The 26,740-nt window shown below is 55.1% G+C and overlaps 2 protein-coding genes across 4 annotated transcripts; both read left to right on the top strand.

The window, feature by feature from the left end:
- Nucleotides 1-265: 265 nt before the first annotated feature.
- SNUPN (snurportin 1) lies at nucleotides 266-11,360 on the top strand. 2 transcript variants are annotated; one of them, XR_008451825.1, is made up of 9 exons: nucleotides 266-471; nucleotides 605-752; nucleotides 1,709-1,813; nucleotides 1,935-2,031; nucleotides 2,585-2,682; nucleotides 3,582-3,659; nucleotides 5,610-5,690; nucleotides 9,524-9,941; nucleotides 11,214-11,360. XR_008451825.1 is itself a non-coding variant. In XM_054077401.1 (8 exons), the coding sequence occupies exons 1-8, from the start codon at nucleotides 320-322 to the stop codon at nucleotides 9,851-9,853; spliced, it is 1,089 nt and encodes a 362-aa protein (XP_053933376.1). In that variant the 5' UTR covers nucleotides 267-319; the 3' UTR covers nucleotides 9,854-11,143. The 2 variants fall into 2 exon arrangements, 1 of the variants encoding a protein (XP_053933376.1); XM_054077401.1 differs by lacking the exon at nucleotides 11,214-11,360 and having other exon boundaries at nucleotides 267-471; nucleotides 9,524-11,143.
- Nucleotides 11,361-14,467: 3,107 nt separating this feature from the next.
- On the top strand, nucleotides 14,468-26,642 carry PTPN9 (protein tyrosine phosphatase non-receptor type 9). 2 transcript variants are annotated; one of them, XM_009568880.2, is made up of 13 exons: nucleotides 14,468-14,761; nucleotides 19,425-19,568; nucleotides 20,035-20,124; nucleotides 20,230-20,354; nucleotides 21,225-21,330; nucleotides 21,957-22,067; nucleotides 23,352-23,680; nucleotides 24,060-24,153; nucleotides 24,261-24,330; nucleotides 24,889-24,967; nucleotides 25,194-25,344; nucleotides 25,454-25,661; nucleotides 25,935-26,642. In XM_009568880.2, the coding sequence occupies exons 1-13, from the start codon at nucleotides 14,729-14,731 to the stop codon at nucleotides 26,159-26,161; spliced, it is 1,767 nt and encodes a 588-aa protein (XP_009567175.1). In that variant the 5' UTR covers nucleotides 14,468-14,728; the 3' UTR covers nucleotides 26,162-26,642. The 2 variants fall into 2 exon arrangements, with proteins under 2 accessions (XP_009567175.1, XP_053933375.1); XM_054077400.1 differs by lacking the exon at nucleotides 14,468-14,761 and adding an exon at nucleotides 17,086-17,226.
- The last annotated feature ends 98 nt before the right edge of the window (nucleotides 26,643-26,740 follow it).

Raw genomic sequence — 26,740 nt, 5'->3', positions numbered from 1 at the left:
GGGTGTCCCCTCCATCCTTTCCCAGGGTATCTGCTACATCCCTGCCCGGTATATCCGCTACACCCCTGTCCAGGTGTCCCCTCCATCCGTGCCCGTGGTGTCCCCCCACCCGCCTGGAAGGGAAACCGAGTCACAGCAGGGGGAGACACGCGGGTCCTCCGAGCCGGCAGGGGGCGCGGGGGGGCACGGGCGGTGCTCCCCTCAGGGCGGAAGTGGCGGCGCGGGCGCTCAGCTTAGGGCGGAAGTAGCTTCTCCGCCGGGCGGAAGTAGCGTTCGCGGTTCTCTCCGGCGGGCGGAAGCGGCGTCGGCGGGCGCTGTCATGGAGGAGCTGAGTGCGGCGCTGGCGGCCGGCGTGGCCCTGGCAGCGCCCAACAGCCCCGCGGCCCCGCACCCCCGCCTGGCTGCCTACAAGCCCCGAGGCGGCCCGGGGCAGGCCGAGCGCCGGCAGCGCCTCCTCCGCCTCCAGAGAGAGTGAGCGGGAGAGCTGGGCATGGCGTGGGGTGGCGGTGCTGGGGAGAGGAGGCCGCTCTGGGTCTGGGATCGGAGGGTCGAGGGGGTCTGTATCCCGGCGCAGAGCGAACCAGGCTGTTTCTTTCCCTCCCAGGAGGCGGCTGGACTACGTGAACCATGCCAGAAGGCTGGCGGAGGATGACTGGGCAGGGGTGGAGAGCACGGACGAGGAGGAAGATGCAGAGGAAGAGGAGATGGATGTGGATGCTGGCAAGAAGCTGCCCAAGCGCTACGCCAACCAGGTGGGGAGCTGTCGGCACACCGTGGGGCGTGGATGTGAAGGCAGGGCTGGGGGGGGGTTGTGGGATGGTTGAGGCTGGGCGTGATGAGCAGCTGCAGTGGTCGTAGAATCATGGAATGGTTTGGGTTGGAAGGAACTTCGAAGCCCATCCAGTTCCAATCCCCTGCTATGGGCAGGAACACCTCCCACTGGATCAGGTTACTCAAAGCCCCATCCAACCTGGCCTTTCCCCCTCATCCTAACTCTGTACTCCTTTGTAAAAAGTCCCTCACCATCTTTTTTCTAGGCCTTCTTCAGGCACTGGAAGGCCACTATAAGGTTTCCTCAGAGCCTTCTCTTCTCCAGGCTGAACAACTCCAACTCTCTCAGCCTGTCCTCATAGCTGAGGTGCTCCAGACCTCTGATCATCTCCATGGCCTCCTCTGGACCTGTCCAACAGTTCCATATCCTTCTTATGTTGGGGATTCCAGAACTGGACACAGGACTCCAGGTGGGGTCTCATGAGAGCAGAGTAGAGAATAATGTGTCTCGATGCTCAGTTAGGAACCGTGCCACAGTTCTGCCCCTGTTCCATTCCAATGGAGGACAGTTGGAGATGAGTTGCCTATATACTTTGGGAGGTTTGTATTCCATTGTGCAGCAGGCAGTTAAAGGCTTCCATCTCTCCCTGTGTCTGGGGTACCAGGACAGAGGGGAAAGCCTCAGCTGATGGGTTTCTTAAGCCTTGGCTGTAGTTGGAAGCTTAGCCAGCACCTGGGAAGCGGGAGAAAGAATTGAGAGAATTTGTTTTCCTGACTGAATAGAGAAAAGAAAGGATCTCTGTTGGTGCTGTAATTCAGGGTCTAAAGCGCATAGTGTAGCTGTAGAATCAGAGTTGAAACCTTCTTGCTGTGACTTTACCATAACTGCCAGAGAATTATTGATGACTGCTCTTTTTTTTTCTGGATTTTTCCTTAGCTGATGCTGTCTGAATGGCTGGTTGATGTGCCCTTGGATCTGGAGCAGGAATGGGTTGTGGTGGTGTGTCCCGTTGGGAAAAGAGCACTGGTCGTGGCATCCAGGGTAAGGGGCAGCAGTGATGACGCCTCACCACTTGGTAAAGGACCCGTGCCTGTTTCCTAGCCAACATCTGACTGTTCTACATGTCTGACTTGACTTTCCTTTCTCTCTGGTTTCCACACAGGGCACAACAGCGGCTTACACCAAGAGTGGCTACTGCGTCAACAGATTCCCATCCCTGCTGCCGGGGGGGAACCGGCACAATTCAGTGAGCGAGAAAGGTAATGGCAGTGGGGAGGTGTTTGGGATAGAGAGAGGGAAACTACCCACTTCTCCCTCTGTGTGTGCATGCCAGCAGCTCAGTGCCGCTCTTCCAGCTCCTGGGAGGTGTGCCCTTTTCTGGTCCTTCAGTCCTGTTACTGCACCTCTGTGTATAACTAGATATGAACAACCTCAGGCACTTTTATGTTAGATAAGAACATATTTTAATTAACTGCCTGGTTAACTCACACTCTTAAACCTCTCCATCCTCTCTGTCTTCTGACAGAGCTGCCTACAGTGCTGTCTTTCATAATACCTCTTGCAGTTGCTTTGCTTGCCCTCAGGAGGTGTTACTGCTGCAGAAACACTGCCCTCTGAAGCATTCTTTGCTTTCGCGCCAGACTCCAGGCTGAAGGCTTTCAGTGGTCACAGCTTCTGTTAGCAGGAGATCCCTCTGTACCTCTCAGCCCTGTATCAGGGCAGGGTTAATGCAAGAGGGATGTGGTCTGGTGTTATTCTGTTGGGTTGGGAAGTCTCTGAAGCGTGTCCAGACCTTTCTGTGTTTGTGTGCAGTGTACTCCATCTTGGACTGCATCTACAACGAGGTGAAGCAGACATACTATATCCTCGATGTGATGTGCTGGAGAGGACACCCTGTGTATGACTGCCAGGTACTGAACCTTCCACTGCTGCCCTGCGCTCCCTTTTGTTCCCTGTACTGTGAGCTGCTTTTCAGACAGCACTGGGCAAATCCTGCTGTGCAGCGGGATGGATATTTCGTCTTTGTAGCTTGTGGGCTGCTGCCAGCTGGAACTGTGGAGTGGTTTGGGTTGGAAGGGACCTTAAGGCCCACCCAGTCCCAACCACTGCCATGGGCAAGGACACCTCTCACTGGATCAGGTTGCTCCAAGCCCCGTCCAACCTGGCCTGGAACACCTCCAGGAATGGGGCAGCCACCACTGCTCTGGGCAGCCTGGGCCAGGGCCTCCTTACCCTCACAGCAAAACATTTCTTCCTAAGATCTCATCTTAGTCTCTCCTCTTTCAGCTGAAAACCGTTAACCCTTGTCCTATCCCCACACTTCCTGATCAAGAGCCCCTCCCCAGCTTTTCTGTAGACCTTTTCACTACTGGAAGCTGCTCTAAGGTCTCCCTGAAGCCTTCTCTTCTCCAGGCTGAACGTGCCTAGGTCTCTTAGCCTCTCCTTGTAAGGGAGGTGCTCCATCATTCAAGTCATCTCTGTGGCCTCCTCTGGACTCACTGTAACAGATTGTTGTCCTTCCTGTGCTGAGGACTCCGGAATTGAACACAAGGATCCAGGTGGGGTCTCACCAGAGCAGAGCAGAGGGGCAGAATCCCGTCCATTTAGGCTGCTCTCTTGAGACCTCACCTAATTGGATGCATTTTTTGGGGGTATCTGAGGAAATGGCAGAGTTCAGGGTGCTGGCTGGTTCTGCGGGTGAGGTTGGGTCTGTAAATCTCCTGGGAAGCACAAGGGAATGGAGGCGCTCGGCAGGTGCTGATTGGTGATGTGTGGGCAATACTCATTAAATCCCTACCTCCTTTCACAGACCGACTTCAGATTCTTCTGGCTTTTCTCTAAGATCCAAGAGGAGGAAGGGCTGGGAGAGAAAAGCAGGATTAATCCGGTAAGTTCTTTTGTGCTGGGAGGAGGGTCAGGGGTGAGCTCTCCTGTTCAACAGCTTCAGCACTTTCTTTCACAAGCGGAAGCTTTTTTCTCCCCCCCCCCCCCCCCCCCACAGATCAGGCTTCAAAATGTACTTCTGATGAAATGGGATGCCGTGTTCAGGATGTAAATAGAACCTCTGAGTATTGTAAATGAGTGTGGTTTTCTTTTTCCCAGCCAAAGTGCTGAGGGAGATCAGACTGCAGGGTATCGGCTAACTTCCATGCCGTTTTTAGCTTTCCATTGAAACTGTATGGAAAACCAGTGCGGTTTCTAAGGGGGCAGCGTTAATCAGCAGCCTGACTACAATGGGGTTTGTTCTTGCATAGTCTTGTGGGCTCGCAAGGCAAGGGGAAAGGCTCGTAAAGCTTTAGCCTTCCATCCTGCTTTTAAACTGTTCATTGACGTAGGGATGGATGCTGGATTGCCACCCACAGTCCCTGCTGAGCATGGATAAAAAGTCTTCCTTTGAAGACTTACGCATGGAGGTCAGACCTGGGACCCGCAGCAGCTTGGAAAATGTTTTTTTGGGGACAGACAGAAGAGATTTGGCAGCCTGGCTTATGGAGCAGAGTTTGCAAAGCAGGATCTGATCACTACATGGCCCTTACGTGTGCTCGGACACTTCTCCAGGAGGTTCAGCCAATAGGTCATAACTGAAGATGACTGCTCCTGTGCTAGCAGTGAAGGTATCTGCATTTAAAGAACATCCTGTTTGGACTCCATCAGGAATATCCAGAAGACAGCTACCTAAGGAAAGGGAGAATCGTTTCAACTTTCATTTCCTGGGTGGAAAGATTTGTTTGGCTGAGCCAGCAGCCTGGAGCAGGCGTCTGTCTGCTTTGCATCCTGCCCAGAGGCCATCATTTTCTATTTTGGTTAAAAGACCTTCTCAGGGTCAGCTCTCCTGAAAAGTCCTTCCTGCAGCCTTAGATGGTTGTAAAAAAGGCATTAGGAGAATGTGGGAGCTGTGTGCTGAGTCCCCTACATCCACACCTCTCATTAAATGCATGAGAGGTGGTCATTTGGATGATAAAATACCTGAAATAGGTCTTTCTGGGCACTCTGGATTTTGTGCTGTCTGGGCATCATAGTGGCAATCCCCTGCTCTTTTAAAGGTCATTTTCTCCTGTTGCAGTGAGATTGGTAAAGCTGCAGCAGTGTGTGTGTGCTTTACCCAGCGCTGCTGGAGAGTTGGCGGGAATGGTCTCCAAGGGCTTTTCCCACCTGGTGGGCAGGGTGATTTCTGTAGGTTTTCCTGCAGACAGTTCCAGTTTCTTTAGTGGGAAATGACCAACACCGGTGGATAGCTTGGTCCTGTCAGTTTGTCTCTAGATAATAGACTCATGAAAGCTTTGGGTTGGAAAGGACAGTAAAGATCATCCAGTTCTAACCCCCTGCCATGGGCAGGAACCCCTTCCACTGGATCAGGTTGCTCAAAGCTCTGTCCAACCTGGCCTTGAATCTGGGGTTTGCTTAGAAATTACTGTTCTGAATCACATCTGTCTGTCCCAATGACCTGTCGTATTCACAGAGACCGGTCAATATGGGAAGAGTAAGGAATTTGGGATACCTGGCATGTTCCCACTGTCTTCATCAGCCGGGAGCTGCACCCAGACCACGGAGTTAATGGTCGGGGGGACACACCTGCCTTTCAGGAGCCAGTCTAATCTGTATTTTGTTCCCAACTCCCTGTGGCAGGAAGGGCCGTGCTTTAATGACGTGTTCTCTGTTTGACATCTCTCTGTTCACTTCCTCAGATAGCTGTCCCTCACCCTGCCTCTCCCATGCTGGATCTTGTGCTGGGGGAAATCCTTCCTTCATAGCTGCCTCCACACTGGTGTTCAATTCCGTGACTTGTTCTGCTTTAGGCCATGCTATTGTCTTTTCTAACCCTCTCTTACTCTTCCAGTTCAAGTTTGTGGGCCTGCAGAACTTCCCCTGCACCTCAGAGAGCCTCTGTAAGGTGCTGGCCATGGACTTCCCCTTCGAGGTGAGAACACACAGGTTGGGGCCTGGATCTCAGCCTTAGAGACAGCCCTGTGGCATCTCTGCCAGTGCTTGGAGAGCTGCATCCGCTTCGCTTGGGAACTGTGCTCTCCCAAGGCCCGCGAGAGGCTGGCTGAGCTGTGCTGTTATTTCTTGTAGGGTGGATGTCTCTTATGCTTGTGGCTGCTTTGTTACCCTGTCATCAGGTACAAGCTGTGCCCAGCCAAATTAGCGAGAGTTAAACCGTGGCATTCTCTGGGCTTGGGTTGCGTTTACTGCTGTTGGCTTATCCAAAAGTGCCCTGGGGAGGAGGGGATTGATGCTTCTACCTGGACTGCCTCTGGAAGCAGCGCAGCTCCCACTCATGGAGCAGCGTGGCAGCCAGCTGACTGATTTAGGGCCAAAGCTGGTGCTACCTGCTGCCCTGTGGGCTGGCCTGGGTACAGGCATGAGGATATCTGCGTTGTGCTCCCGTGTATGTGGTGTTTTTTGAGAGGTCTGCGGGGTAGGCAGAGTGAGACCAGCCCCTTGCTGGTCTTCCTCAGCCCAGCTGCTTCCAGCTGCCTATCTTATGTATGTGCCCGGCGCTCAGCTGCCCTCTGTCTTGTGGGGAGGCCAGAGAAGGGGGGTGGTAAGCTCCTGGTGGATTCTGAGGGGTTCTGATGTTGATGATGGGCACTCGAGACGTATAGGAGCTGGAGTCAGGTGGCTGCAACAGAAATGGCTGGGAGGGGTTCAGATGAGTCTGTCCTCCTGCTGGATCTTGTGGGAGGGGATGGTGTGAGTTCTGCTCTTTGCGCTGGTACAGAACCAGCAGCCTCCTGCCTTTGGCTTGTGCTGCTCTTGGCTTGCTCTGAGGTGGCCGTTTTCCTCCCCCCACCCCAGCCCCCAACAGCAGCTGAACAGGACACCTTCGGCAGCTTTAGAAGTTGGTGCCATTCAGCCCTCTCTGCTGACCCATGGAAGAAGGACAGGACAGGCAACCCAGTTTAGCTGCTGTGGTGTGAGTAGTGAGCCGGAGGCCCTCAGGAAACAGCTCAGGCTGCTTTTAGAGGCTGTCCTGGCTGACTTGGCACCAAAGTGGATGGAGGAGGTGGTGGCATTGTCAATGACAAACATCTGGGAGCCAGAAGCTCCTCCTGTGGTTGCAGCAGTTCCTTCAGAGTACCCAGTCTCAGCCCTCGATCAGGAACAGCCTCCACAGAGGCTGCTTGTCCTGCTACGCCAAAAGCCACGTCAATTTGACGGTGCGTGTTCTGTTCTCCTGGCCCCCGTTAGCAATTAATGTTAAGTGCAGATTTAAATTTAAGGGACACTAATTTGGCTGCGAGGGCTGACTTTGCCTTCTGCTGGTCAACACCAGGATGGTCATTAGAGTCGGAAAGTCCCAGCCCCTTGCTGGTCTTGCCAGACCCTGCTCTGAGTGCAGATCAGGGAATGCTGAGAAGACATCCCAGGTTTCCTACAGCTGACTTGCCCAACTGCAAATGCTCCAAGTGCATCTGCAGAAACAATCCTTCCCATCTTTGCTGAGGAAAGCTTTGTTCCTTCCCAAGGCAGCTGCTCCTAGGAGAAAAGGCTGAAGAGTATTGCCCCACTGCAGCAGAGGAAACTGTTGCGAAATGCTAGAGGAGCAAGATGGAGTTGGCCAGACTTTCCTTTGCAATCCAGCTGTGCTTTACCCCCCAGGTTCTCTGACGGATACCTTGGGATGCCAGCCCAGCAAGTGAAATGTAGTTTAATTTGCCTCAAAGCAGCCGGTAACCTCATGGAAACCATGGTGCTGCTTCCAGGAATGAAGGGAACCGTGGGTCTCTGGGCTGTGCCACAAGAGGGAGCCCAAGAAATCCCTGTGAATGTAAAGAAAGGAACTATGCAGAAGTCAAAACATTGCTTTGCTATGGATAGTGCAGCATAACAGATATCTCCTTATGCCTGGACCTTTATCATCCTTACAAGGATCTCATGCAAGTGGGTTCAGTGCTTTCAGACCTGCGTCTCCAAGGTTAATCTGTAACCTTAGAGTGGACCAGATCCTTACTCTACACAGCAGAAGTTCTGTCCACTGAATTCAGTGGGCTTTGGATCAGTTGACTGGCACTGAATTGGAAGTGGTTTTTGAAGTGCGTAAGAGCCTTTGTCTTACTCACCGATCTGAGTAAAACAATATTCAGGTTTCCACCAAGGTAGGAGGAGCCAAAGTCTCTGAGGAACCCCACTGTGAAGGAATGGGCGTGCTAAGCACTGAAAATCTGAGCAGCATGGCTGTGGAATCCTGCCAGGCCTGTTTCTCACCGGGTTTGGTCACTTGGGGACAGTGTCAGCCCTTGTTGTGGTGTCAGAGTGGTGACTCAGGGTAGGGACCCAGCCAGCCAGTTAAACAAACTGGAAGGAGTATGGGAGTTGAAGTAAGGGAAATCAGGGGAAGGAAGAGCGTGACCTAACTCTGTACCAGGCTGAACTCCTTAAAGTTCTCCAGCTTGGGGAAGATCTTTGGAGCGGTCTGAAAGGCAGAAGCTTTTCCAGGCTCTGATCTTTAGTAAAACATTCCTGTGGGTGCTGGAGAATCCCCGTTGCTCATCAAGTGCCGGGTACCCACAGGAATGGGCTGGATGTGCAGGAAGGGTGCTGGAGTGCTGTGGAATCTGGCTCTCTGTGGAGTCTGGGAAGCAGGGGGAGGGAAAAGCTTTGCACTTTAGATATCCAGAGGGTTACACAAGCTCATTGTGATGTTTACTGTTCTGGTTTCATGTTTTCCTAGCACAGGAATCTCCCTTTTCTGGGATTATTTTGCAAGATCTTAACAGTGACTGAAAACTGCAGACAGAGTAATGCAAGAACCTCTACACTCTCTGCATCCATGAAGCAGAGGTTGGACAGATGCTACTCTTTGCTCAGCCTGGCTTGCATTCCAGTATGGTAGCAGAAATCACCCAATCTGCTTGGTTCACCCACACCTCAGCTCCCTGCTGATCCAGATGCCGTTGTGCCATATTCTGGGGCCTGTAGGCTCAGGAGGGGCTTGAGAGCAGTTCAGCCTGAGGTGGGCTTTTCCTCATCTCTTCTGCCTGCTCAGCCACTCTTACTCCTAGGTGAGCAGCCTTTTAAGAGCTTGCGAGGCTGAGTTAAGAGGAGCACGAGCTCCAGCGCTAGTCAGGATGTAACCCTGCAGAGCACCCTGGGAGGTGCAGGAAGAGGGGGGTGAAAAGCCCTCAGCATGTTGGGGAAGCAGAGAAAACGTCAGCTGGCTGCAGTATTGCAGAGAGTGGAAATAGAAGCACAAGAGTTAGGGCCTAAACCTTGGAAGTCCTGAGTGCCCTTAACTGTCATTGATTGCCGGAGAAGTTCTCCCTTGGGAAACATTAAGAATTTATTTTGCATAAGCCAGCTGAAAGAGCAGTAGCTGTGTTACGAATCCGGGCTCCTTGGCGTCACGCGCTCTGACTAATTACTCTCCAAATGTATTATTTAAAATAACCTTAATCCAGTAAAGTGGCTTTTCCGCATGCTGCCTTATTCAGAAACCTGATGGCTTTTCTGCACAGTGGGATCATAGCAACCAGAGGAAAAGCGCCAGTCTGTGCCCACATCAAGCTGGAATTGTTTGCCTTGGATGATTTAAAGCCACCCGGCAGTCATTGGACTCGCACTGCTCTTTCAGGACAGGAGCTCTGCAGGTTTCTCCTTTCCTTTCCACTATTTATTGCACTGCTTGAGGAAAAACGATCCAGCTGGTAGTTTTGGCCGGTAAATGGAGAGCCATCGTCTGGCTCTCTGTCATCCACCTGCAAAAGCCGCCAGCTCCGGCCTTTCATTCACTCTCTCTCTCTTTTACAGGTTGATGGGCTTCTCTTCTACCACAAGCAAACCCACTACACCCCCGGCAGCACCCCGCTGGTGGGTTGGCTCCGGCCCTACATGGTACCCGAGATCCTCGGCCTCGCCGTGCCTGCTACCGCGCTCACTGCCAAACCAGACTACGCTGGGCGTCAGCTCCAGCAGATCATTGAGAGCAAGAAGAGTAAAAAGCTGGCAGCGGGAAATGATGCCCTGAGCAGCACAGTGGCTGCGAGGAATGGACATTATGAGCTGGAACACTTGTCTACCCCTCAGCCAGCAAATTCTCCTAAGGGCCAGGATGAAGCAGTGAGCCAGATGGAGAATTAGGCTGCTGGGATGGACCAGTTGGGTATGGAAGAAGCAAATGGTTCCACATCTCCCACTGTTGCTCAGGCTCCCTGAAAGGGAGGCAAAGGTAATGATAGGAAGTTTTGTTCAAAGGGCAGGAAAGTGGAATGTCTTGCTCGAAGTGCCACTGTATTATTATTATTTTTATTTTGCCAAGGCTTCTGTGAAGCCGTAACAGGATTCTCTAGTTCTTTGCCGAGGCTATCATGCATTGGGAAATGAAATTATCTGTCCCATGCTGCAGGGTTCCCAGTTCAACTCCTGACCCAACTTCTGTTAAAGCCTCTGGCACAGCTCCAGCATAGGAATAGTGCTCAGACTTCTGAGGTGCAGCCGCTCCTCGGAACTCGGGAAAGCGAGGCATTCCAGCCTTTGATCCCACTGTTTACAGAGACCTAATCAAGGAAAGCATTGTGGTCAGTCTGCTTCTAGTAACAAGTTCACAGCAGACTGCTGTGAATCCAAAGGCTGGGCTTTCCACATTCGCATCTTATTGAGAGGAATTGAATTGCCGTGCAGCTTTGTGCGGCGTGAGTGCAGCCGAAGCCTGCGCTCTGGCTTTTCTCAGTAGGGGGAGGAAGGCATAGTTTCGTTCAGAAAAACACTTGCATTGATTGTGCCAAATAAAATGTTCCTCAGAAAAGCAAATTCTTGAGTGTCTTCCTGCTACCTAAGGGTGGGTGCGTGCTGTGCCTCCCAAACAGGGATTGGAAAATCGGATATGGCGCTCACTGGAGCGGAGGAAGTGCTTGTGTAGGTTTTCTCCTTTGCACGCTGAGGTGCTTTGATCCCTCCGTGCCGCTCTTATCCCATCCCAAGCCCACTTTGAGAGCCCCGGCTGCTGTCTTTCCGTGGTTTTAGCAGGGATGAAAGGATTGTACACACCATCCCAAGGTTGTTTTCCAAAGGGAGATAAAGAGCCCAGAGCAGGACCACTCTCACTGTGGAGTTGGGAGATGGAATCAGTCTAATGCTGGGGCGTGTGCTCTCAGCCATCTATGAAAATGCACAGGAGAAGGGCCTGTATCCAGGAGGAGACACCAAGGACAGGAATGCTGCCTGCTAATACTGGGGACACTTGAATCCTGCCCTCACGCCCCCCATTTTTCCCAGAAAACCACTCATTTCTGTGCCAAGCATGCAGGCTGCGTGCAATCATCTGACCGTGCAGCCGCTATTGATTATACCAGCGGGCAGCAGGAACTGCAGCCGGAGCTGCCAGTGGGAGGGGAGGAAGGAGAACCCCTGCATTCAGATGCGGCCGAGCGTGCTGCAGCCTTTATCAAATGGCTCCTTATTTTAATGTATTTATCATCATCATTATTATTATTATTTTCAGCATGTGAAGCAACTGGTCTGGGAGAGACCAGGACAAACATCTGGACTGCCTTGTTCTCCCTGTCTCTCTAAGGCTCTGGGCTGCTCCGACTGCGGGTCGCCCCTACCCTTCGGCTTTCCCGGCTGGCAGAGGACTACAGGAAGAGCCCTGGCCAGGAGACCGCATCCAGTCTCCTGTCAGTGCAGTTTTCCTTCCGTCGGGCAATTAAACCCGGAGGTGGGCATCTGGATGTAAGATTTGTGCATCCCTTAGGGCAGAGAAAGCTGCGGCTCAGGTTACAGCCTTCCTGCTGCCCTCCAGCAACTTTCCAAGGTCCTCCATCCACGAGAAGGGAGCAGCAGGAGGGAAGGCACAGCTGAAGAGGGGCTGCCCTCAGCTGCTTGCTCTGATCCACGGAGGAGAGCATGAGGGAAGCAACTGTCGCTTTCCGCCTGCTCCAGATGATGCCGCATAGTTTCCCTTTTAAAAGCATGAGCCTGGCTGGAGAAATAAATATTTGCGTTACAATTCCTGTTGGAAACGAAAGGCTGTGTTTGGAGAGCGGGTGTCAAACGGAAGTTGCCGGAGCCAACGCAGTTTGTTGCTGTGACTATTTTATTTGCTGGGTGCGATCCCGCTCCCAGCTGTTCCTTGTTCCCAACCGGAACAGGCGGCAGCTTCAGCAGTGACTGAGGAGGGCTCAACCCCTGGAGGCATGGTTTTAGTCTGGAGCAGGAGAGCTGAGCAGGCGGCTTAACCTGTAAACGTGGCTGATGGATGGATGGACAGACATCCAGCCCAGGGCTCAGCCGCTTCCCTCGGCCCTTCCATTTTCTCCGGGTTAGGTGCAAAGGCTCCGGCTGCGGGCACGTTGCCAACACAGTCCTTCTCAGCTGAACAAAATGTCCCCCTGTCCCAGAGCCCAGTGTTTCGGTGAGGTCGCTGCTGTGCAGCACAGGGCCCTGCTTCCCGGGATCCCCGCTCCTTTCTGGAGGAGCATTGGGGTTTTTAATCCATCTGTGCCCAGCTGGGGAATGCTCTTCAGGGATTGCAGAGGAGGGAGAGCAAAGAAACGGCTGGAAATCCCAGGCTCCTGGCGGGGAAGGCTGTGGGGCAGAGGCTGAAGTACCGGGGAGGGAGAATCATAGAATCATTAGGTTGGAAAAGACTTAGATCATCGAGTCCAGGAAAGGCGGCGAGAGCGAGGAGCCAATCCTTGGGGCAGGCTGGCTGCTCCCGTCCTGGATGGCACTCAGGGGTTGCAGCCCACATCCTAAATAAACCAGGACTGATGTTGGAAGCTTCCTTGGGTGGTGGACTCACACCAACACACGGTGCAGCCTTTGGGGTTCCTCCAAGGTCCCTCCCTGGCTGTGAAGGTGTTCCCAGCGGGAAGGCAGAGGCTGAAATACTGAGAGTCGTAGAAGGGTTTGCATTGGAAGGGACCATGAAGATCATCCACTTCCAACCCCTCTGCTGTGAGCAGGGACATCTTCAACTCAATCAGGTGATGTTGGGGGCTTCCCTGGGTGGTGGAATCCTTCGGGTTCCTCCCAAGTCCCTGTTTGTGAAAGTGTTCCTGGATGGAAGGCAGAGCCTGGGGAGGCTTCAGGCACCCGTTTCCAGCACTGTCCCCTCCTCTCCCTCCATGTTACAGACATGGATCTGTTGGAGCAAGTCCAGAGGACGCCACGAAGATGATCTGAGGGCTGCAGCACCTCTGCTATGAGGCCAGGCTGAGAGAGTTCAGGTTGCTCACTCTGGAGAAGAGAAGGCTGTGGGGAGACAGAGCAGCTTCTGGCACTGAAAGGGGTTCCAGGAATCATAGAATCACTAGGGTGGAAAAGACGTCTTAGATCACTGAGTTGAACCATTCCTATCTGCCACTACACCATGTCCCTGAGCACCTTGTCTACCCATCTTTTAAATGCCTCTAGGACTGGTGACTCCACCCCCTCCCTGGGCAGCCTCTGCCGGTGCCCGATGAACCTTTCTGTGAATTCTTTTTTTCTGATATCCAGTCTGAACCTCCCCTGGTGCAGCTTGAGGCCATTCCCCTTTGTCCTGTCCCCTGTCACTCCGGAGAAGAGCCCAGCTCCCAGCTCCCTCCTCTCCACAACCATCTTTCAGGCAGTTATAGGGAGCGATAAGGCCTCCCCTCAGCCTCCTTTTCTCCAGGCTAAACAACCCCAGGTCCTTCAGCTGCTCCACATAAGACTTGTTCTCCAGCCCCCTCACCAGCTTCATTGCTCTTCTCTGGACACGCTCCAGAGCCTCAATGTCTTTCTTACAGTGAGAGGCCCAGAACTGAGCACAGTATTTGAGATGCGACCTCACCAGTGCCGAGCACAGGGGCAGAGTCACCTCCCTGGACCTGTTGGCTACGCCGTTTCTGATCCAAGCCAAGATGCCATTGGCCACCTGGGCCACTGCTGGCTCATGTTCAGCTGCTGTCAACCAACACCCTCAGGTCCTTCTCCTCCGGGCAGCTTTCCAGCCACTCTTCCCCTATTCTGTAGCTTCACAGGGTTGTTGTGCCCAAAGTGGAGCACAGCCTGGAGAAGAGAAGCGTCAGAGGATACCTTATAGTGACCTTCCAGTACCTGAAAGGGATTACAAGAAAGCTGGAGCGTGACTATTCACAAAGGCTGGTGGTGATAGGATGAGGGGGAACGGGTATAAACTGGAGAGGGGGAGATTTAGACTGGACATTAGGAAGAATTTCTTCACTATGAGGGTGGGGAGGCCCTGGCCCAGGTTGCCCAGAGCAGTGGTGGCTGCCCCATCCCTGGAGGTGTTCGAGGCCAGGTTGGATGGGGCTTGGAGCCCCTGATCCACTGGGAGGTGTCCGTGCCCATGGCAGGGGATGGGACTGGATGGGCTTTAAGATCCCTTCCAACCCAAACCATTCTATGATTCTATGAAGTGCAGGACTCGGCAGAGACTGCAAGACAAGGCAGGATGGTTTCAAAGAGGGGAGACTGAGATGAGATCTTAGGGAGAATATTTCCCTGTGAGGGTGGGGAGGCCCCGGACCGGGTTGCCCAGAGCAGTGGTGGCTGCCCCGTCCCAGGGGGCGCTCCAGGCCCGGTCGGAGTTCCCCAGGCCCGGCCGGCGGTGCCCAGGCCCGGTCGGAGTTCCCCAGGCCCGGCCGGCGGTGCCCAGGCCCGGTCGGAGTTCCCCAGGCCCGGCCGGCGGTGCCCAGGCCCGGGTGTCCCCGCCCGAGCAGGGGGCGGGGCGGGCGGTCTCTGGTCCCTTCCCCGGCCCCGCCCGGGAGCGCAGGGGCTTCCGCCGCCCCCGCCGGGGCTGAGCGATCGCAGCGGGGCCCGGGCCGGCGGGGCAGCGCCTTGGGCTGCTTTTTATTATTACTTTTGTAATAGATTTCCATATATATATATACATATATTTTATAAGGCGCGGAGCCGCGGGAGGGCCCGGTACCCGCCGGGGCCGGGGATGGGCGCGGGGGGGGCGGTGGCCGCCTGACCCACTACGGACCAGTACGGACCAGTACGGACCAGCCCGGCCCGCCCAGCATGGCCGCGGAGCTCAGTGCCGAGGAGGAGCAGGTAGGACCCCGAGCTGGGCGCGACCTATCCCCGCGTTCCTCCATCCTCACGTCCCCTCCATCCCCCCCATCCTCACATCCCCCCGATCTCCACGTCCCCTCGATCCCCACCTTCCCTCCCGATCCCCACCTTCACCCCATCCCCACAGTCCCCTCCATCCGCACCTTCCCCCTTATTAATATCTTCTCTCCATACCCACATCTCTCTAATCCGCACCTCTTCTCCATCTCCACAGCCCCCCATCCCCGGGTCCCCTCCATCTTCACATCCCCCTCTGCATCCGCAGCTCCTCTCCGTCCCCGCGACTCCTCCATCCTCACATCCCGCCCATCCCCACGGCACCCTCATAGCCACAGCCCCTCATCCACACATCCCGCCGTCTCCCCACCCACACAGCCCTCGATCTTCACAGGCCCCCATAGCCCCACGTCCCCTCCATCCCTGCGGCCCTCAATCCCTGCAGCCCCACAGACCCCACTCACAGAGCCCCTCATCTCCCCAGTCCCCACAGGCCCCCATCCTCACCCATCCCCACAGCCCCCCATCTCCACATGGCTGCTTGGCACAGCAGGCACCCCAAAAGCCCTGGCAGTGCCTCTGTGGCGGGTGCCAGGGCAAGAGGAGGTGCTGCAGTGTTGGGTTGGGGTCACACAGCCCCAAACCAGCGTATGTCCCCCAGTACCATCAGCGTCTCCTCACAGCACCCCCGTCTCCGTGGGCAGGCTGGCGTGAGGATGCCTGTGCATGCGCTTCCCACGCCCCAGGCCTCCTGTGAGGTCCCGGCTTCCTCCGCTGGCCTTGCGTCACCACGGGAGGATGTTGCTCAGCTCAGGGAGACAGGCTGATAACCCAGCCAGGGCTCGTTGAATGGCGAGAGCAACCTCTGGCTCTCCCCTCCTTCATCCTCATCCCTGAGGATGCCCACCAGCTCTGCTTCGTGCTCATCCCTGAGGATGCCCACCCGGCTCTGCATCCTCTTTCATCCTCATCCCTGGGAATGCCCACCCAGCTCTGTATCCTCCTTCATCCTCATCCCCAGGGATGCCCACCCAGCTCCACATCCCTACTGGATGGATTCCGGAGGCTGCCTTGAAGCCAGACTCCCATAGTGATGCTCAGGCTGGCTGAGAGCATCACATCCACCACCCTGCTTCCCTCTGGGGCTGCATTGCCAAGGCCAAAGGGACTGGATAGTCGGTTTTCCATCTGTTCCGTTGCTTTCCTTTTATAAAACATCCTTCATCGCTACAGGGAGTTTCAGGAGGGTTAGTACAGAGACCTCGCATTCCCAAACCCCCTATGCCATGCAGGGAGTGTTCACTCAGAGCTGGAGGGGTCCATCCTGCACCAACGCTTGGTAAATGCAGCATTCCCAGGCTTTCTCCTCTGCCACTCCTCCCTCTTATCAGCGATGCTCCTGGGAGAGGTACTGCTGTCTCCAGGGTAATAAAATCCCTGGAGCAGGGGGCGGTTTGTACCACCCTATGTCCCCGCAGGTGCCTGTGGTTTCTACTTCGCCTGCATCCTGGAGAGGGCAAAGCTTCCAGCAAAGGGGGTTTTAGGAGACCCTGCTCTGGTTTGCAGCAAGAGCTGTGGCTGGGCAATTCCAGCAGCATCCCCGGAGAGGGACGTGAGATGTTTGGTTTGTGCGGGAATATTGGATGGAGAAGATGAAGGGCTATTTGCAGTAGTGGCTCCACGTTTGGATCTGCAGCCTGGGGTGGGGGAAGCCTGCCCTCGGGGCTGCCCTCCATGGCTTGGAAGCTGAAATAGTGGAATTTTCTCTCTTTCCATGGTTGGGGTTGGGACATCCCCTTCCTGTCATCTCTTTGGCCTCCTCTGGAGCATCAGGACTTCCTCCACTGGCTCCGCTCTCCCCCATTACTGACAGCAAGCCACAGGGGGATTTCACCCCTCTGCACTCCCTGCCAGCTTCAGGACATCTGCTCCTTCGGATCTCCACACTTCTCTCCCCACCCCATCCCAGAGGGATCAGAGGAGCCAAACCAATTTTCCTTGGGGGTTTTCAGCCCAGCTGCAATTTTCACAGGACCTATTTTGGGGGTGGATTTGCTGCTTGTGCAGCTTGAAGAGCCACCGTGTTCCTGCGTCGATGGCTTTGTCACCACCCTGCCCTGGCGCAGCAGAGCAGGGACTTGGATGACGCCAGTGCTCCAAAGACTGGCATTGTTCTAAACGCCCGGCTGCAGACTGTTTTGCTCACAGCGCTGCGATCGCTTGCAGAAACGGAGTTTCTTGCTGCAGATTTGGGTCCATGGGCTTCATTTCCAGCATGTGGAGTAATCCCTACCTCACTCACCTCAACACCTGTATAAATCCGTTTAGGACTGGGTCCAGGAATGAGAATAAGATCCAGTTGAGTGTGCGATGGGAGCAGAGCGGCAGCTAGTATTGATGCTCAGCTCAGTAACTCCTGGCTCGCCTGCTTTTGAATATCAGCGCTGGTAAGTTTGGGATTTTTTTTTTTTTACTCCCAGAGAAAGCAAGGGAATGCTGGAATTCATGGCTGAGCCGCCCAGCAAAGCCAGCGCTTGTTCTCCCAAGTCTTCTCCCTTGCCAGAAAACCACAGCAACCCTCATGATGGGAGCTGGAAGTGGGATCGCGTGGAGTGCGATGGGTTAGATATTGAGGAAGGAGATCTGAACCACACATTCCATCCTCTCCCTGCTGTCACTGTGCCCCTTGGGTGTCTTTCTTGTCATCTTGGGGTATCCTTCCCATCATCTTAAGACATCTTTCCCAGCTCAAGTTGTACTGCTGGCTCTGGTCTCCGTCTGAGGGCAGTGGGGGTGTGCCTGGCACTCGCCCATCCCTGTGCCATCCTGCATGTGCTGTTGAAGGGGCGACTCTGCTGTTCTGGGTTTGCATTTCCAGCCCAGCCCCAGACCAGCTCTGGAAGCCCCAAGGGACTACCCGGCAAAGAGAGAGAATGGCTGGAGAGTTTCTCTGTCTCACTGTACGAATAGGATACATTTCTGTATGCATGTGTGTGTGTGTGTTGTCTTAACATGAGTTTGGTTTCTGTACTGCCTCATTTATTTTCCTGTCCCTGTTCAATAGAGGAGAAACCATTAGGAATTAGGGCCAAGGAAGAATTGCTTTTGTTTTGGCAAAATAGAGGCTGTTGGAGATGAAGCTGTGGGTATAAAGGTGTCCTGTAAGCACAGCTCCCAGGAAAAACCTCTCACTGCCTGCTTGCTGGGAGGTGGGAATAAGATGGGATGTGTAACAACCTGTGCTCTTTGCTCCCACCTTTGCCTGCTCCCCTCTAGTCCCTTGCTCCCAGCAACTGCCCATCTGGCTGGTGACCGTGGCACACTGCTGCGCCAGGAGGGCTCACGATGCTTAAAGAGAATTTTTGCGAGGGCTCGGAGCTGGGCTATTGAAATCTGCTTTCACATTCCTCCTGGCACTGTTGGCAGCAGATCCAGCGTAATTCCATGAGTTCCTTGCTGGCTGGTGCTTGCCCGGCCGTTCTGTGGGACTGATACTGAGCTAGGGAGCATCTGGCTGTGATGTGCTGCGGGTCTGGGCTTCCAATAGCCGTGTGAGCTGGTATTCCTTCCCAAACGCCTGCTGCAATGCCAGGCAGGCTGTGGAGAGATCCCTCAGGCGAGCCAGACTCCTTCAGCTCGTCGCATGAGGGTGGCTCAGTGCCCCCAGCACGCCTCACGCCACCGATAAACCCTGGCCCTTCGCTTCCTCCCGTCGGAAGTCATTAATGCTGATGAGCTTTTCTGGTTGAATAGCTCCCAGTAACTCCGTGCCACCGCTTGACATCCAACACCACCGCCTGCCCATGGTCAAGCCGCAGCAGAAAGCAAAGCTGCTTCCATGAGTTCAGGAAGCCCAAGCCTACCTTGCAAACCCAGCTTGTCAAAATAATACGGTTTGGGGTTATTTTGCTTGCTTTCAGGGCTTGAAGCCTCACGGGAGGTTGCGGTTGCGTTTTGTGACTCTGTTTCCAGAGCTGGAAAACTTTCTTTCACAGTTTTGGGTGTGAGCGGTGCTGGTGCTTTGGGAGGGGAGTGTGATCATGCAGGATGACCCTGGCTTGTCATGGGGAATTTGGGGAGCACTAGGAGCATCCTGGGACCTGCCTGGACCAAGCCCTTCTTGTCTGGCCTTCTGTGGCCATGCGAAACTCGCCTTACTGGGCGAGCTGGGCCATGTCCTGTAGCACATTGAAGCATTGGCCTGTGGTGCTGGTCATGCTCATTACCTATGTCCACACAGCCAGGTTTGCTGCTCCATGGTGGAGCTGCAGCCCTGGGAGACTGCTGCCGGCTGGTGGGTTCCTGCTGCACCCGGGCTGCTCTGAACTGGAGTTTGCCACCTGTAAATCCTCCTTTCGCTCCCTTTCTCCCTTCCCCAAGTCTCCCCCAGCCCCAAGGCTGTTTGTCCTCTGCCAGCACTGCCACCACTTGCTCTGTTCCCTATGCAGGCATTGCCTTCATCTCCAGCCTCACCTTTCCCAGTAGCTGCAGCAGAGCTCCCTGCTTCCCGTGAGGAGCTGCTGGGTTTGCCAAGCTGTGCTCAGCATCTGCCTGCTCACCAAGGACTGCACCACTCCCACGGTGACCAGTGATGCTCCCTGGGTACTCTTCCCATTTCACCACAGGCCCCTCATCTCTCCCGCAGGCAACCAAGCAGTTCCTGGAGGAGATCAACAAGTGGACAGGCCAGTACAATGTGTCCCCGCTCTCCTGGAATGTGGCTGTCAAGTTCCTTATGGCTCGCAAGTTCGATGTCCTGCGAGCCATCGAACTCTTTCACTCCTACCGGGTAAGTGCGCGGGGCTGGGTTCCCCCCACCCACGGGCTTCTTGTTATGCAAGAGATCTCTAGTCCCAAGGAAGACCTTCCCCTTGCTTTTTTGATTTGCCCACCCTCTCTTATGGGTTTTAGCTGGCTGGAGAATCCTTTTCCAGCCCAGGCGAGTCACCATGGAGATCTCACTGACCCCAATCTCCACCCTTCGCTCAGAGCAGTGTGCATGCTTGCAGGGTGCCCTCCTGCCTGTCCGGCAGGGCATCTCCCACATATAAAAGATGTATGTGCGTTTATAACTTTTCCATCCCATGCTTTTCCCCATGCTGGGAGTTGCAGTTCCCAGCTGGAAAATTGAGCTGTGGAGCAGAGGTTTCCCCGCTGGGGCTTCCCTTGGAGGGCTGGGTGCCCCACAAGGACGTGGTGGTGGGTGGAGTACTGGGGTGCCCATGCTGGCTGTCACACCAGCTCCCTGACTGCAGGAGACGCGGCTGAAGGAGGGCATTGTGAAGCTGAAGCCACATGAGGAGCCACTGCGCTCAGAGCTGCTCAGCGGGAAGTTCACCATTCTGGTAGGTGGGGGTGTTCCTCTTGGAGTTGCCCCAGCTGAGCGGCTCATCCCGGCTCCTCTCAATACCCCCGAGTGCTGTGGGAGTCTGACCCTGTTTCCTCACCAGAGTGTGCGGGACCCCTCGGGAGCCTCCATTGCCCTCTTCACAGCGAAGCTGCATCACCCAAGCAAGAGCGTGCAGCATGTGGTGCTCCAGGCTCTCTTCTACCTGCTGGACCGAGCGGTGGAGAGGTGAGCCAGGATACAGTGTCCTACGGTGTAAGATTGCCCGGAGCCCCTTTTTCCCCCAGGGATGAGGGGAGATGCTGATGCGTGCTGAGTTTTTGATGAAATCCCACCAAAAGGCTTTACAGAGAAAAGATGAGACGTCTCTGCAGTGAGTGTGAAATACTGAGGGGGAAATTGTGGCTGAGTCTGCATGCCTCCTGGTACAGTAAGGAGAGAGAAGGGGTCACAGCTCTCTGTGGCTTGAAATCCCCTGTCTTCCCCCTGTTTGAACTCAAGCCAGTCATCCCTATGGAGACATTCAGCAGGGGAATAAAATCCCCAGCTCTTCACAGCCTTTCCCTGCCCACATCCAGGTTTCAGTTTAACAAAACCTCCGATTCCTTGCAGGCTTCAGCCAGGGAGGAGGCGGCCCTGCTGCCAGCGAGGCGTAACGTGAGCCCTGCCAAAAATACAAAGACAGGAGGTCCCATTCATCCTGCTGGGCTCTTTCTGGTTTTGAACTTGCCCATCATAGGCTTAAGACACGAGCCAGGCTGAAACAGGGATTGTAGGAGAGGCAGTGGAGCAGCTGGGAAATGCAGGAGTGACCTTTGAGTCCTTCTGGAAGTGCAAGAGGGGATTTTGGGGGGTCAGCAAAGAGAGGATGAGGTTAACGTTGAATCATAGGAATTGTTTGGTTGGAAAGGACCTTTGAGATCATCAAGTTGAACTGTACCTGTCCACTACTAAACCAGATCCTCGAGCACATTGTCTGCCTGTCTTTTAAGCACCTTCAGGGATGGAGACTCCACCACTGCCCTGGACAGATCCACTAATCCAGGAGCCGAGCAGTTGGATGTTGCAGGGCTGACGTTGTTCTCTTCCCTGTCTCAGCTTTGAAACACAGAGGAACGGGTTGGTGTTCATCTACGACATGGCTGGCTCGCAATACACCAACTTTGAGCTTGAGCTCAGCAAGAAGATCCTCAACCTGCTGAAGGTAACAGTTGGGGATGTCATGCAGGCCACTGGCACACTGAGTGTGGGAAATCCTGTGGGTTTGGCATAGATTTTCATGCCGGACCATGATGACCACGTCTCAGCCAGCTCCAACCCACAGGACCTCAGGAAGGTACTGGGAGCCTGCCAGCTTGGACCTGGCCCAGGCTGTGGTGTCCGGTGGGTGGGAGGGGATCAGCTGTCCCCATGCTGGATTCCTAGCGCAGCTGCTGGCAGCGCTTTTGGGAAAACAGATGCAAATTATTTTTTAATCATGCTGGCATTTCTTGCCTCCTCCCTCTTCTGGAAAAAAGAAATAGCAGTAAATATTGGCTGGGATGTGTTCTCCGCAAAAATCCCTGCTTCCAGGCTTCACCTCTACCAGGCAGAGCCAAACCCTCTGCCTATCTAATTCCAAGAAAATAATTTGTCTGTCGGAGCATGAAAATAAGCCATGGGCCATGGGCTGCCGGCTGTGCACAAGGCACGCTTTGGATGCGACATTGCCACCTTGGGATGCTTTTGCTGGCTGTCACCTCTGCTGGGATTCGTCCACCACCGTGGCAGAGCACAGAGAGGGAGTGGTTCCTCTCCATTAGTGTGGGTCTGACCCCTTCCTGCCCGCAGGGTGCCTTCCCGGCTCGGCTTAAGAAGGTTTTCATCGTGGGAGCGCCCATGTGGTTCCGCGTGCCCTACTCCATCATCAGCCTGCTGCTGAAGGAGAAGCTGCGGGAGCGGGTGAGCATCAGTCCCACCCCAGCACGGGACCCTCGGCGGGGAGGGCTGGGGTTGTTTTCCTGTCAGTACAGGGTGGTGTAAGCAGCCTGCGCTCCTCGGCTTTGTCCACTGGGAGCTGCTGAGCCCAAATCCATGGGAAATGGATCAGCTTGTTTCATAGGGGCCAACCTACTTCTTATATTTCCAGCAATTCAGAGTCATAGAATGGGTTGGAAGAGACCCTTAAAGCCCATCTAATTACTGGCCCCTGCCGTGGGCAGGGAATATCATTATCTTGAACCCTTTTTGAAATCACCTATGAGGTGATTCTCCCCATCTACTCTGCTCTCGTGAGACCCCACCTGGAGTCCTGTGTCCAGTTCTGGAATCCCCAACATAAGAAGGATATGGAACTGTTGGAACAGGTCCACAGGAGGCCACGAAGATGATCTGAGGCCTGGAACACCTCTGCTCCGAGGACAGGCTGAGAGAGTTGAGGTTGTTCAGCCTGGAGAAGGGGATGCTTCAGGGAGACCTTAGAGCAGTTTTCGGTACCTGAAAAGTACTCCAAGAAAAGTGGGGAGGGACTTTTTGCAAGGGCATGAAGTGATAGGATGAGAGGGAGTGGCTTTAAATTGCAAGAGGGAAGATTTAAGAAAGAAAGTCATCACTATGAGGGTGAGGAGGCCCTGGCCCAGGTTGCCCATGTAGGTGGTGGCTGCCCCATCCCTGCAGGTGTTCAAGGCCAGGTTGGATGGGGCTTTGAGCAGCCTGATCGAGGGTTTGGAGCTGGATGGGCTTTGAGGTCCCTTCCAACCCGAACCATTCTATGATTCTTCCTCTGTGGCGAGGCTGCCAGTAAGAGCAACTGGAGGCAATGGTCAATGATTAAAAGGAAAGAAAACATCTGCTGAGCATGCAGGAGAACAGGGAAACTTAAAGACCCGAGCCAAAAGTACCTCAAAAAATCTCCTTAGCATCAGCAGTGCTGCTGATAGAGCCCATTTTCAGCGCAGTGTCTCACTGGGCTGGACTTTGCCTGTTTACTTTTGGAAGAAGCTCAGAGCCACTTGCAAATTCAGAGCTGGGTGTCAGTGTGGGGTTCATTGGGGAACATGGGGGGGCTGGTGTTCCCGTGGGTGCCCTTCTAGGGCTGGGGAGGAGTTGGAAGACCCTGATGCTATTGGGAAAATCTTCAGACTGCAGTGGGATTGTGTCAGACCATTGACATCCCTGTTCCCATCCCCAGTGAAACCCTCTCCATCCTCCTGGGAGTCACCTTTGCTCTTCTTCTTCTTCCCACAGGTGCAGATGGTGAAGATGTCGGAGCTGAAGGAGCACCTGCCCCGGGAGTGCCTTCCTGAGTACCTCGGGGGATCCCTCAAGCTGGACCCTCTGAGCTGGAACTGCCGGTTCCTGCCCCAGCAGAATGGGCACCCTGACCCCCTGGATGAGCTCATCCTGGTGCCGCTGGTGGCCCCCAAAGACAACGGCTCTGTCCACATCCCTGGGCCCAAGTCCTTCACCCTGCAGGAGCTGCTGGATCATGTCAGCCAGAAGGAGAAACGGGGCATCTATGAGGAGTATGAAGATATTCGTCGCAGAAGCCCAGCTGGTACTTTCATCTGCTCCTTGTAAGTCAAGGGGGAAGGAGCCGGTGCGGGTCAGCATGGGAGTCCCTCTCTTGCTCCAAAAAAGTTGGGTCCGCCTCGCCCCAGTTGCTGCTGCTGCTCAGTGGGAGCCCAGCCACCTCTTTGGGATGCAGTGCTTTAGACTAGGAGTGGAGAACCCCAGCCTAGTGATGCTGTGAGCCCGGTTTGGGGCTTCCTGGAGTAGGAGGGAGATGCAGAGGGCATAGTGGGGACTAGGACCTGGCTGGGACTCTGCTTCCCGAGGCTTTGGCCAGGTGATGGCAGCAGAGCCCAGGCTGTAGGCGCCTGGATGCTTGTGCAGAGGGAAGGGTGCTGGGTTTTCCTTGGAAACATCCCTGCTTCCCTCTCTCCTGCCTTCCAGGGCACCCTACAACCAGGAGAAGAACCGGTATGGAGACGTGCCCTGCCTGGACCAAACCCGTGTCAAGCTGGCAAAGCCGTACAGCCGCCCGGAGGTGAGCCAGCCCAGGATGGGAACTTGAGGTCCCATCTGGAGCCACTGCAGCCATCCTGGCCACGGGGCTGAGGAGGGCTCAGGTTGTGCTTGCTTTTCTCTCCGCAGCTGACTGACTACATCAACGCAAGCTTCATGGACGGCTACAAGCAGAGGAACGCTTACATTGGGACTCAGGGTACGGCCCTAGAAGCCACCAAGGGGGTTCTTTTGCTCCTGTTGCACATGAGGGCTTCACCTCCCTGCCCAGCATCAGCCACCAGCTGCAGTGGAGACAGCCTGGGAGGACCACACTGCCCAGCAAGTCCCCCTCCTCTTCTGGTGTATTTACTTCTCTTCGGGTATATTTACTCCTCTCCTGGTCCTCATCTGGGAAGGAGCAGTTTCTCCTGGGAGAGGTTGAGTGGTTCTGTCCTTCAACTGCCTCTCACAAACGGGAGAGCAGATCCCTACTAGTAGCGGTGGTGGCAGCCCCTCCTCCTGCCCCTAAACCCAGCCCCTGCCTTTGCCCCACGGATGAAGCAGCGCAGATCAGAGAGGAGGGATCGGTACTGAGCATAGGGATTTGGTGCTGAGGGACCAAACCAGTGGCAGACACAGGCAGGGCAGGGGGATGCGTATTGGGATCAATCCCACTGGGAAGAGACTGCATGAGGGGGGTCAGTGGAGGCTGCAGGGCACAGGGGCTTGCCCAATACCATCGGGTTTTGGGCTGAGGTGTGGGCTGTCCCCACAGGACCTCTGGAAAACACCTACGGTGACTTCTGGCGCATGGTGTGGGAACAAAATGTGCTGGTGATCGTGATGACGACCCGGTGAGTGCTCTGGGCAGGGCACGGCCCTGATTTTGTGTGTGAAATGTTGGATGAGCAGCGCTATGCTCTCTGCAGTGCCCCTGCAGCCATGGGACCAGCCAGAGTCCTGCCAGGTGGGGACACCACATCAGGGGTGGACTGTGCAGGATCCTTAATGGGAGGAGGCACAGGAAACGTCCCTAAGCAGGGCAAGGAGGTCCTCACTAGCTTGTCCTTCTGCTCACAGGCTGGAGGAGGGAGGCAGGAGAAAGTGCGGCCAGTACTGGCCCCTGGAGAAGGATTTCCGGATGTGCTTCGGGGCCCTGACCATCACCAACCTGGGCGTGGAGAACCTCAACCATTACAAGAAAACCATCCTAGAGATCCACAGCTCGGAGGTGTGTGGGTGCATCTGCCTGGTGGGAGATGGCACAGAGGCACCAGGGGGGTCTTCCATGGGCTGGGGCAGGGAAGGGGAGGCAGTCTAAACCCTGTGCTGTCTCCCAGACCAGGGAACGACGGCTGGTGTCCCACTTCCAGTACCTGAGCTGGCCAGATTACGGCGTCCCCTCCTCTGCAGCCACTCTCATCGACTTTCTGGGGGCCGTGAAGCAGCAGCAGAGGGTAGCAGTCAGCGCCCTGGGACCTCGCTTCAAAGGTCACCCCGGGGGGCCCCCAGTCGTGGTGCACTGCAGCGCTGGCATCGGCAGGACAGGTGATGGGGCAACCCCGTGCCTGGGTGGGGGTCTTGTTGGTGGGGGGCGAGACCAGCAAGACCATGCTTGCAAGCTGGTTCACGAGGAACACACGTCGCCAGGGTTTTCTGCAGCCATCAGACCTGGAGGAAGGCTCTGCGGCGCTTCTAATGCCTGTGGTCCACGTGGGAAGCTGGAAGAGAGGTTGAGGGCCACTGCTGCCCCACTCTTGTTCTCGCAAGGGGCAGTGATGGCTCTTTGGTGTCTGACACTGTCCCCATCGTTGTCCCTAGGTACCTTCTGTGCACTGGACATCTGCCTGTCCCAGCTGCAGGACGTGGGCACCCTGAACATCTACCAGACGGTCTTGCGCATGCGGACCCAACGCGCCTTCAGCATCCAGACCCCTGAGCAGTATTACTTCTGTTACACTGCCATCCTCGAGCATGCCCAGCGCCAGGGCCTGCTGCTCACCAACCACAGCCGGGCCGGCCAGGAGAAGAGCTCACCAGGACACTGAGACCCGCCACCTCCCCGCAGAACCCCCTTTCCCATCCTCCCAGGGCTGCCAGAGCCATGCCTGCTGGGACTTGGCAGAGCTGTTGGTGCGGGAGCACAGAGGCGGCTGCCCGTCCTCAACTATTAGCAGTGCTATCGAACTGTGCCTTATTCAAACCAAACGATGGCTGCCGCTCACTGCGGTGGAGGACAGCGCAGGAAGAGGCTCGCGCTCCTCGCCGTGGTATTTCTGTTGGGGGTTTGGTTGTTCGGGGAGGTGGTTTTCGTTCTCTTTGAGCTGTTTTTTTGTTGTTTTATGTTTTTTTGTTGGGACCATCTAAAAAAATGTGTCTGGAGAAGGGGGTTGGTAAAGCCCTAGGAAATGTGTTTCCAGCCCTGCCCTGGCCTGGGGCTTAGGAAGAGGCGCCTACTTCAGTCTTACCTGCCGCTAAGTCTGTGTGTCAGTATGTATGTGTGTATATAATATATCCTCACTGTGCCCAGCCCCGGCTGTTACAGAGATCCATAGATACAAGCACCCATTTTAGCAGCTCCCGGGGTCCCCGCTGTCCTGCCATCTCACTGCTGTGATCCTTGGAGT

This window comes from Cuculus canorus, chromosome 12 (genome assembly GCF_017976375.1).
Source record: "Cuculus canorus isolate bCucCan1 chromosome 12, bCucCan1.pri, whole genome shotgun sequence".
In the NCBI taxonomy this organism is placed as follows: Eukaryota; Metazoa; Chordata; class Aves; order Cuculiformes; family Cuculidae; genus Cuculus; species Cuculus canorus.
Note: the sequence above shows the minus strand (reverse complement) of the source record. Positions and strands in the feature narration are given on the sequence as shown.